This window comes from Centrocercus urophasianus, unplaced genomic scaffold, assembly GCF_019232065.1.
Source record: "Centrocercus urophasianus isolate 14NV4802_14NV808 unplaced genomic scaffold, USGS_Curo_1.0 seq_221, whole genome shotgun sequence".
NCBI lineage: Eukaryota > Metazoa > Chordata > Aves > Galliformes > Phasianidae > Centrocercus > Centrocercus urophasianus.
Window position 1 is genome coordinate 1 of NW_024884780.1, and position 11,208 is coordinate 11,208.

Genomic DNA, 11,208 nt, shown 5'->3' on the forward strand with positions numbered 1-11,208 from the left:
ACACTGTGGGTCACCACAGCCCCCCCCCTCCCCCCTCCTTCAGGACCCCCCCACGGGTACCTCAGGATGTTCTCAATGCAGCTGCGCTGACGGAAGAGCGCATTGACGACGGGGGTCCCATCGGGCACCAGGGGGGCTTTGCAGAGGAAGGCGACGATGGAGAGGACGCTGTGGAAGCTCTGGAACTCGGGGTCGCTGTCGGTGCAGAAGGTGATGCGCTGGCAAAGCTCGGTCAGGATGGCCAAGTCCAGGATGATGGGGCTGGCCAGCAATGAGTCCTGAGGGTGGGGGAAGAGCGGGGGGGGGGGGGATGGGGAGGGGCCGGTGTAGGGCTGCACCCCCTGCCCCCCCCCTCCCCACAGCCCCGCACCTCACACGTGTTGTGGATGACGATGGTGTTGGTGCCTCCCATCATGATCTCTGAGGTGTATTCGTCCAGCGCTCGCTTGCTGTCCCCCACGTAGGGCACGTATTTGATCACCACCTGCACAGGGACCCCCGTCAGCACCCGGCCCCCACTGCAGACCCCTCCTTCTGCGCCCCCCCTTCCCCCCACAGCTCACTCACGCAGTGGTCGGGTTTGTCCTGCGGGCCGTACAGCACCGGGTTGGCCTGCACTGTGTCATCCACCACGTTGCTCTTGGAGATCTCCTTGGAGCGGAACTGCTGCGGCGCTGAGAGGTTCTTCCCATCGTTGTTCCCCAGGTGGTTGTAGCTGACGATGGACCTGGGCTGGGGGGGGGGGCAAAGGGTACAACAGGGAACCGTGCAACCATCGAGTCGGATCAGTGGTGGACAGGTCAACCCGGCTCCACGTCCCAACGCACCTTCAGCCCGGCGCCCACCAGGAAATCCACCAGCACCGACTTCAGCTTCGTCTGCCCCGATTTGAAGTCGTCCCCGCAGATGAAGACGCGGCGCTGAGCTGCCAACTCCACGGCGCCCGGCACGAAGGTGTTTTGGGGCGACCCGTTGATGTAGGCGCAGCCCTCCAGGATGCTGGCCACGGCGAACAGCGTGGATGGGGACACCTCCAGGCCTCGCTGCGGGGACACCGAGGGCTCAGCACTGCAGCACAGCCCCTCCACGTCCCCCACCCCCCCTTCCCCTCACCTCGATGGCCCGCAGCAGGTTGTCAGCGCTGTCGTTCAGCCCTGGCACCACATCGCAGAAGCGCTCGGTGTTGGCCGTCCACAGCACGATGACTTTGTCCACCCCGCTGCTCGCCCTGAACTCCCGGATGTCCCTGCGGATCTGCTCCACCTGCAGGGATGGGGACGCAGACAGGTCATCGTGGCGTCCCCCCGCCGTCCCCGTGTGCCCCCACCCCTCACCCCCAGCACCTGCTCAGCCTTGGAGCCCCGCAGCACGTTGTCCGCCCGCTCCTCCTGGTTGGCGGCGATGAACTCGGGGATGTAGATGGAAGGTCGGGGCTTCATCTGCTCCATGTGCGGCCACAGCTGCTCCTGCAGCGCCCAGTCCAGCACCTCGGCGCGCCGCATGGCCTCGGCCAGGTTCAGAGAGGAGATGTCCCACCCTGCGGGATGGGGTCACACTCAGTGCGCGGCCCCCTCCCCCCCGCCCACCCCAGCGCCCCTCCTACCATCAAAGACGATGTCGTTGGGGTGCACCATGGGCAGCAGATCCCGGAATGGCACGTAGACATCACCGGTGGGGCCGGCACCCAGGCATACGGTGGAGGCCTGCAGCAGCGAGCCGTAGTAGTTGGCTTTCTAGAGGTGGGGGGCAGAACGCAAGGGTGAGCGACCTCCAAAGAGCCCAACATCCCCCAACCCCCCCTCCCCCCTCCACCCCCCCAAAACGAGGGGAGCCGGCAGGGCTGCCCCCTCACCCCTCACCCCACACCCACCTTGCGGCCGGTTTTGGTCATCCAGGACAGCCCCAGGCGATTGGCCAACACGGCCGCCGTCACCGTGGTGCCGTTGTTGCCCCCCCAGCCCACCAGCATCAGCCCCAGGCGGGGGACGTGCCGCGCCGTGCGGAAGGTGAAGCGCGTGGAGCAGGGCCGGACCTGCGGCAAAGGGGGGGGGGGGCGGTCGGGACGGCGGCACCCGGCGGGGCGGCCCGGCGATGCCATCCGAGGGTGTCCCCGCGTCCCCTACCTTGGTGACACCGCCCTCCCTGCAGACGTGCGCGGTGCTGTACGTGTACTGCGCCTCGATGAAGTCTTTGCCGTACGCGACGTCGGGGCTCTCCACCACGAAGGGCTCTGCCATTGTTCCCGCTGCTGGGATGGGAGAAAACGCGACCCCCGCCGCTGGGACACGGCGAGGAACGACGGGGCCGACCCCGAGCCCGGGACACCGCCAGGCGGGGGGGGGCGCCGGGTACGCGGGCGGCAGCGGGGGGGCAGCGCGGTCTCCGCTCCCACGGGGGCAGCGGGCGCTGCGGGGCCCGCGGGGACGGCACGAGAGCGGCCGCCGGGGGGACGCGGATCGCGGGGCCGACATCGCGAGGGGGGACAGACGGATACGCGGAGTTCCCCCCCCCCCGCCTCCCCCTCACTCACCTGGAGCCGGGCGGCTGCCGGCGCTGCCCCGCGGGGATGTGAGCGCGGCCGGGGCTCCCCCTCCGCTCCCGCCCTTAAGCGGCTCCCAGCGCCCGCCCCCCCTGGCCCCGCCCAGCCCAAAACTTTCCATCGGCGCCGGATCCCCCCCCGCAGCCCCCGCCCGCACGTGCCCCGGTACCGGGGGTTCGAGAGGGGACACCGAACGCGACTCCGGACGGGGACCCCCCGCTCAGCCCCCCGGCCCGGTGCGTTCTCCCCCCCCCCCCCCCGCCCCGGCTCTCACCGGCGCTGGGAGCGGACGGGCCGGGCCGGGTCTCCTCCAGGAGGGAAAGCGGCCGTTGACCCGGGAAGGGGAAGTGGCACCGGGGCCGGGGGGTCCCGCCGCTGCCTTCCGCCCATTCACTGCCCCGCGCCGGCGGCTTCCGGAGCGGCGGGGGGGCCCGGCGCCTTCCCACGGTGCCGCTCCCACGGTGCCACCGCGCCCGGGCACCGCGAACCGGAGCTCCCGCCCCCCGTGCCCCCCCGCGGCCCCCGGCTCGGCCATCCCGGAGCCCCGCGGGGACACCCCGCGGCACTGCATCGCTCGGTCCCGGTCACCGACGGACGAGCGGCGGGACGGCGAGGAGGTCCCGGTTCCCGTTTCAATGGGAAGAATCCGTGTCAAAGCATCCCCCGGAGCGGAGCGACGCCCCGAGGCCCCCCGGCGCTCCGTCCTCCCCCACCCGCGCTCCCCGCGAGGCGTGAGGACAGCTCGACCGCCGCCCACCCCCCGCCCCGGGCTGCGGCTCCGCGGGGGCGAGCGGGGATGGGGACCACCGGGAGCAGCGGGCAGAGCGCGCGGGGAGCGGCCGCGTCGGGGCTGCGGGACGTGGGGGGGGAGGGGGAAACACGGCCGGGACGGGGGGACACCTCCGGGAGAGGGGGATGCGGGCGGCCCCGAAGGCCCCGTCCAGACCTCGGGCGTCGGAGGAACAATGCTCCCTCAGAGGACAAAACGAACCCCGCGTTGGAATTCCAGCGCCTCAGCAAATTATTGAAACAAAAATAACATTTCTTTGTACAATAATCCATCGGGCGGGGAGGGTCCGGGCAGCGCTGCCAGGGGCCGAGAACTGGTATTTTTCCACTGCTTTCCTTCTTCTTTTTTTTTTTTTCTTTCGCCCCCCTCCCACAACTCCCACCATTGTTCCTTCCCACCCCTCCCACGCCGCGCTGTTCCCTCGCACCGTGGGCTCCGTGCCCAACGCCTCCGCTCGCAGCTCGGGGCTGGCGGGGACCCAACGCTGTGCAGCCATGGCGACCGGCACGGCCCCGCAGCAATGGCACCGCGACCCCCGTCCCACGACCCCCCCCCCGCGAGGGCTCCGGTCCCGTTCCGTGCCCTCTGGGATGCGGTCCTCGCGGTCCTTTCCCGTCGGGTTTCGTTCCCTCCGCGTGCGATGCTTCCCTCCGCACCCCTTTGCCGTCCCCATCCCCGTCCCCGCGTCCTTTTGCTGTGACCTTCCAGGACCCGCGCACCTGAGGGCGGATGGACGCGTGCGAAGGGACGGACGGACAGACAGACCGGCTCCATCCGAGCGTGCCGGGGTTGTGGTGGGGGGGATCTGGGGCACTTATCCGGTTATCCTAACCAACTTCCTCCGGCCGCCGGGAAAGGCGCTCAGCCCCGCAGACGGAGCGGCCCGCAGCGCTGTGCCCGCACCGGGCGCGACACGGAGCCGCCGCGGGGGAAACGACCGCACCGCCTCGGGGCGGCACCGCGGGGTTCCCCGCGTCCCCGTGACCGCGGCCGCCCACCGACGGGCGCACAGAAGCGGGAAGCTGCCGCGATCCTCCCGGCGTTGGCACGGAAGGAACGCAGTAAATTTCCACTCGGAGTTCATTAGCGCTCTGCCCGACCCCGTCTGCGGCTGCCGGGGGTGCGGAGGAGGCGCCCGGGGACACCGGGAGGGGACGGAAGCCCGCGATCGGAGCGAGGAAACCCGCACGTGGCCGGGGATCGACGGCGTCCTCGGGTGACGGACGGGAACGCAGCGACGGGCGGGGGCGTCGAGGGCGGCTCTGCCCCCACCTGGAGCCGCTCAGCGCGGGATGCGGCACCGCTCGGCCCCGCCTGCGATCCCCGCGCCGCTCCGGAGGCGGAGGAGTTCGGGCCGCGAAGCGGAGACCCCGCGGTGGGCGCAGGGCGGCGCTGCGCCGCTCCCGGCCCCGAAGCCCAAACCCGGCTGCGGGGAGCCCAGAGCGGCCGCCGGAGCCCCTCCGTGCACCGCAGGGCGGCCTGCGCTCCTGGCGCTGCTGCAGCCCCACCAAAGGCAGCGCAGCTCTGCGCCCCGAGCCCAGCCTCCCCCCAGCAGCGCCGCCTTGCTTTTTCCCAGCCCGCACCATTTCCCCCTTCCAGGTTTGGAATGAAAGATGGGCCCGCATTGTTCGCATCGTTTCCCAATACAGTGAATTTATTATATGTTGCAAAATCAGCATTCAGCTTTTTTAGTGTACAAAAAAGACACCAGAGCTCTTAAGAAAAGATTAGGAAAGCTGAAGACTACGCCGCCTTTAAGTCGTAACGTTTTGGCAAAGTGAAAAGCTTCGTTTTTGTAAACTCCAACTCCATGGCTCAATATAGTTTTATCCACAGTACAATATTACAAAGTAAAACACAGTATCAATAAGTTAAGATCATACTTAATCACCTAAACTGGCTGCTATTCACCCAAAAAGCACGGGGTTGGCCTTGGCCTAACTTCCTCATCTCTACAAGGGAGAACAAAAAGGCAGATCCGACTACGGCCCTCGACGCAGTCCGAAAGAAAAGTGAAGCAGAGAAGTCGTTGGCTGCTAATTGGGTCTCACAGTTTGGATACTCATTAAATATTTTCCGTTTTTATATTCCTTTTTTTTTTTTTTTTTGCCTTTTTCTTTTTTCTTTTGTAGAAGTTCCAGAATATACATTGTCAATGGACACCATACATCTCTGTATACAACTCTGTTTGCAAAAATATCTCATAGCGGGTGTATAAAGATCAGGGATCCATCTCTATCCCCACCCCCACCCCCACCCCCCCGAGAAGCCAAAAAGAAAAACAACAACAAAAACCCAAACAAAACCAACCCCCAACCACCCCCACTGCAACTGGGAGGGAGGAGAAGTGTCGGCATGGAGGAATCGGCCCCGGTGCTGGGATGTGGCGGGGAGGGTTGGGGGGCTGGGGGTGTAGGGTTGGTTGGGGGTGTTGGGGTTGGTTGGGGTTGGTTGGGGACACTGAGGTGGGTTGGTTGGGGGCGCTGGGGAGGGTTGGGGTGCTGCTCCCCCCCTGGGGCACCGCGAGCATCACAAAGCATCCAAGCAGAAGGGAATTTTGTTACCACTGGGTTTCATCCAGCAGCTGGACCCGTTTGGATGTTTAGGAATGGGAGGAGGTGGGAAAACAGGGAAGAGCTGCAGAGGGAAAGCAGAGCTTTCCTCCTTTGCTCCCCCCCGGGGCCGAAGGCGCTGTGGGACGGATGGGGCCGAAAGGAACGGCGGCATTCAAAGGGCACCTTTGTGCTGTTTGGCATCTTCCTGGCGCCCCGAAGAGTCCAAATTAAAGGAAGAAAAAAAAGAGAAAGAAAAAGCAGAAAAGAAAGAAAGGCCGGGGGAGGAGCCGGGGGGAGGCGCCCCACTGGGAAAGCGCTGCCCCACGGCTCCCACGCTGCAGCTCAGCCCCACAGCTCCTCCACAGCGCCTCAGCACGGGGGGAAGGCTTGGAAACGCCGGGCCTGAAAGAAGGGAGGCACAGTTGCAGATGCAGATGGTCGGGGTTTGGTTGGTTGGTGGCTGTTGGTTTGTTTTGCCATTTTTTCTTTTTTTTTTCTTTTTTTCTTTTCTTTTTTTTTTTTTTTGCTGTTCCTTTTCGTTCGTTTTTGTTTGTTTGTTTTAAATACAAAAATAGACCACAGTCTCATCGGCGAGTCGTAAAATCGGCCGCCCTGGGTACAAAACTACAAAAGTCAAAGGCGGGCGGCGGGACGCGGCCCAGCAGCGCCATGGCTGGGCTGCAGGGGGGGGAGGGGGCACACAGAGCCCCGCGGCCGCCTGTCTGTCTGTCTGTCTGTCCGTCCGTCCCCACGCAGCCACGGCAGCACAGAGCAGGGTGGTTCTGGGTGCTGGGAGCACACAGCTCACAACAGGAACAGTCGCAGGTGCCACGGGGACCCCAGCAGCATCGCAGCTCCTCGCCGTCGGAAGGAGCGGCTGCGACCCAGAGGGGCGATCGGACTTCATGCCAAACTTTAATCCGTGAAAACTACTGATTTTTAACCTTTGGGAGCTTCGGTGGCTGTAGGCGATTTATTTCCCTTAAGCGTCTCGAAATAAGCAGAGCTCCATCGGTTGCGTTCCGGCGTTCGGAGAGGCCAAAAGCAGAGCAGCCGCGCGCCCCCGTCCGCAATCCCCAAATTCTTCAGCCACGGAGAACTGATGCTCGTCTCTGAGCGGGGCCGAGTGGCACTGAAGGGATGGCGGCCTGCTGCAGCCCCGCACGGCGCCTCCCACCGCTCAGAACTGCTGCTGGTCGTACTCTGCTATCAGTTTTTTGATGTGGGCCAGTTTGTTGTGGAGGTATTCGCAGCGGTTCTTCTCCTGGCTGTAGTTGGGATTGGTCTGCAAAGAAAAACCGCCGTGAGGGACGCGAAGCGAGCAGAGCTGCGTCTGCTCACAGCATCCGAGGGCCTGAAGGCAGAGCGGAGCTGGGGAAGCTGAGCCCAAAGCTCGGAGCCCCTCGGGGCTGGCAGGGCTCAGCGCTGCAGGGCAGACGATGACGCACAGCCCCAAGGTGCCGCTGCACCGCCTCTGCCACCTCCACCACCGCTCACAGCAAAGGATCCACGCTGAGTCCAACCAGCTGGCAGTGAGCTCAGCGCCCACCAGGCACAGCGGCCCCAGACCTGCAGCACCTCGCTGCCCATCGGCCCCACATGACACAAACTGCTCTCACTTGTGGGGCAGAGGCACCCATTTCATGTGTCCCCTCCTTCGCTCCGTGCTGCTCACAGCTGAAAGCTCCCCAGCACACAATGCACAAACTGCACACACACTGCACACAAACACATTGCACACACACTGCACTGCACACACTCTGCACTGCACACACACACACTCTGCACACACGCAGCCCACAAACCCTCTCTGAACAACAAAGGGAGCACTTCTTGCACAAGCTCGAGCTGCACAAAGATGTGCTGACACGCTTTGGAAGCTGGGTTCTGTGCAATTTGCACCTGCACCTTTCAGCCCCTCGGGGCTCCACCCAGAAGCCTTATTTATGGCCAGAAATTGGCACTCACCTTTTTGATTTTCCGATATTCCTGTAGGATTTGATCGTGGATGGTCTGAAAAGGAAAAGGTAACAGATTGATTTCTAAGCTGTCAGCAGCTCTGCCACCCAAAGCAGCAGCTGAGCAACACAGGTATCTCTGAGCAACACCTGCTCCCCCCACGTGCTGCCCACCCCCAGCACTGCCCCACTGCAGCCCCAGCCCCGAAATCCCACGGCACACTGACAGAATCACAGACATTTCCTCTGCAGCTCAGATTCATTTTTGCCCTGAGATACAAAGAACACTTTGGTGAGGAACTGGAAGATTTCTCAAAGAGCAGAAGGGTGTCGGAGGGAGCATCGAGCACCACAGGCACTCTGTGAGATCTGCTCACTGCACTCAGTGAGACTTCAGTTACAGGAGCTGAGCAACACCACGTTATTAAGACTGCAGATGGGAGAGAAGCAGCTGACTGTGTGCCCTCCTGCCCTCCCAGCCCCGCTGTGCTCCCATCTGCACACGCTGGGCTTTTCTGGCTGGTTATGGGATGGGCTCAGTGCTTCCAGCAGCTTTTGGCTGCAGTCTCAGGGAGGCCTTTCCCCCGTCAGCAAGCGCTGCGCTGCGCACCCAGCTCCACCATGGAGGAGCACAGAGCTGTTGGAAGAGCAGCCCCAGAGCCGTGCGCCCGTCCTGCAGCCACGTCTCAGCTCCAAGGGGTTCTTTGTTCTACCTTGTATTCTTCAGAGCCCTGCAGGAGCTGCTTCAGCTTGGAGTCCAGCTGTGTGAATCGCCGCGTTATCCGCTCTATCCGCGCGTGCAGGTCTCTGTACTCGTTGTATTCTGCATTGAAGTCGTTTTTGTAACTCTGACGCTGCTCCGAAGAGGAAATGGCTGCGTATTTTCTAGGGGGAGAACAATTTTGTTCATCAGTTTCCACGTCCTCCATCCACAGAGTGCCCGCACTGCGGCGCCAAAGCAGGGTGACAGGTTGGGAACCAATGCGGTCCCTTGGGATCCGTGCCACAGCAGCACAGGGACAACAGCCAGGGCTGCTGCCCTGAGCTCCGTGCGAAATGAGCCGTTCCTTATCAGGGAGAGGCAGGATGCGATGTGGAGGCACAGCTGGGAGCTGTGGGAGGACGCTCAGATAGCACTGCCACAGCGCTTCAGTTCCTGCTGCCCCACAGAACACGGAGTTCTGCATCTGTGCCAGACCTTGGAACAGCAGGAGCACGAAGCTTCCAGCGCTCAGAGGCTCCAAAGGAGCACAAGAGCCACTCAGCTGTCGCTGCAAAACGCTCTCAGCACAACTGTGTGGCAAACGTGGGACAAGAAACCACGCTGAACAGACAGAATGCATCTCCAGTGCCTTCGAAGGCACCTGGATGCAGCTCATGTTTAACAGCTGCACCTTCGAGCTACACTGAAAAGAGCCAATTAATGGTGGTCCTTTCATGCCTTAACGATGACTCTAAACCTGACCTCCTGCAGCAAATCCTCTGTGACGGAAAAACCCATCAGCACCACAGGGTTTGTGGCTTCTTGCTCTATTTAATCCCACTCTGTGAAGTTTACCAAGCAACACCTGAGCCCAACACAAATCACTTTCAGCTCTCAGTGTGACCCCAAAGCCATTTGGTGAGCAATAAAGTGACTTACAATAAATAATCCGGCATGTCCGAAGTTGACGTCGGTACGCTGGAGTTATTGCATGTCCCATTTAAACCTGAAAAAGAAACAAAAGACACAAAAGCTTTCTTGTAGGCGTTCTTCAACTTCTGTGCAATTGCACTGTGAATTCCTGAACCTGTCTGCAATGTGCAGATATTGATTTCTAAAGCATTTCTGCTTTTGCCTTCAGTTGAGGAGAAGGTGCTGCCACCAACAGCAGCAGCTCTGCCTCAGCTTGGTGGGGAAATCCCAGGGCTTGGGGTGCAGGACTGAGGGGCTGGGAAGGGAGGCAGGAAGATGCAGAATGCGAGTGAGGAAGATGGTGGTGGCGAAGGAAGGTTTGCTTTGCCTGTGAGTGCCACCTACTGTCTGCAGACAGGACCCTGAAGGTCCCTGCACTGCCCCAAACAGGGGGAACCCGCCGGAACTGAACAAGAAACGTCATCAAAAGGGAGCTGGAGCTACACTGCCGTGATGGAAAACACTTCTATCGCGTCCCAGCAGCAACAGCTGCACTGTTCTGCTGCTGCTCAGGGCAGTGGGGGACAGCAGGGAGGCTTCCAGCCCCGATGAGGCAGCTGCACAGCTCTCTACCAGCCCTCCCCACCTCCTGCATTCAATCTGGTGCCTAACGTCTCACGGCAGTTACCCATCAATAGGTGACTGATATGACGACACCGATGACGGTTACCATCACCAAACACAAGTCTGGAATCAAGCAGCGCTGCGTTTCCAGCAGGTCTTGATGTCTGCCTTTCATCCCTGTGCACTAAGAAAGCTTCTCACTTAGCGAGGAGAAACACGACCCGGGCTGAGGTGGGTCAGAGCAGCACCAGAGGCTGAACAGGAAAGAACTGCAGGGCTCTTTGGTGAGGAGCAGCACTGCTGATTTGCAGGCAGGGCCGCTGATGACACCCCATCAACCAGGCAGTGCCTGCACGTGAAGGGACACGGCCACCTCTTCCCCAGATGGATTTGGGGCAGAAACAGCAGCCAGCACGAAGGGCAGCTGGGCACATACCTGGCGCATCCTGCGGAACACTAACTAAGTCAGCATTTTTTATTACTTCACAGTCCTGCTTCTCCTCTTTGCACTTCTCTTCGCTTTTCTTCTCCTTCCTCTCTTTCTCTTTGTCTTTGTGCTTTTTGGATTTTTTCTTGCTTTTTACATACGAGCTGCAGTTGTGTTTGCTCGTCTGCGCACAGTCTGTGGGCGCGGGGAGGCTCAGCCTGTCGGCCGGCTCCGCGCCCTCGCAGTCTCTGCCGTTGTGGCTCAGGTCGTTGCTGACGTCGGCCAGCGGGTCGTGGGGCCGGGGCAGCTCCGGGAGGCTGGAGCTGGAGCTCACCGACTCCGGCAGCGCCGGCGGCAGCGCGGCAGAGGGGACGGGGATGGGGACGGGGACGTCCTTCCCGTTGGCGTTCAGCTTCCCGTTGAAGGTGGGCTGAGCTCGGTGAGCCAGATGTGAGATCCGGGGCTTCTTGTTGGCCAAGGGATCGATGAACTCCAGCGGCTGGGAGCGTTTCTGCGGAGGAAAAAGGAGAAGGAAATCTGAGCGCCGGCGGAGCTCGAGCACCGCGACCGCTAGGGGGGGGTGCGGGGCTGCAGAACAGGGGAGGCTGCAGGAGAACGGGCAGCGGGCACCGCGCACAGCCCTGCCGAAGCCCCAGCACCGCGCACAGCCCTGCCGAAGCCCCAGCACCGCGCACAGCCC

At 62.3% G+C, this 11,208-nt stretch overlaps 2 protein-coding genes across 2 annotated transcripts in view; both read right to left on the bottom strand.

The window, feature by feature from the left end:
• Positions 1 to 60: 60 nt before the first annotated feature.
• Positions 61 to 2,660, bottom strand: ISYNA1 (inositol-3-phosphate synthase 1; the record flags this gene model as incomplete). Its single annotated transcript, XM_042823889.1, has 10 exons — positions 2,531 to 2,660; positions 2,124 to 2,245; positions 1,871 to 2,032; positions 1,604 to 1,733; positions 1,344 to 1,537; positions 1,114 to 1,263; positions 828 to 1,043; positions 568 to 732; positions 371 to 484; positions 61 to 278 (listed from the first exon to the last, which is right to left on the bottom strand). Coding segments are annotated over exons 1-10 (1,601 nt in total), but the record flags the coding sequence as incomplete, so codon positions are not given.
• A 3,730-nt stretch (positions 2,661 to 6,390) lies between these two features.
• Positions 6,391 to 11,208, bottom strand: part of ELL (elongation factor for RNA polymerase II) — a gene marked incomplete at its 5' end in the record, with an annotated part of 18,076 nt that continues 13,258 nt past the window's right edge. Inside the window, 5 exons of the mRNA XM_042823888.1 lie at positions 6,391 to 7,169; positions 7,853 to 7,897; positions 8,556 to 8,727; positions 9,485 to 9,551; positions 10,518 to 11,019. Of these exons, the coding sequence (XP_042679822.1) occupies positions 7,065 to 7,169; positions 7,853 to 7,897; positions 8,556 to 8,727; positions 9,485 to 9,551; positions 10,518 to 11,019 (891 nt within the window). The remainder of the gene's footprint in view (positions 7,170 to 7,852; positions 7,898 to 8,555; positions 8,728 to 9,484; positions 9,552 to 10,517; positions 11,020 to 11,208) is intronic.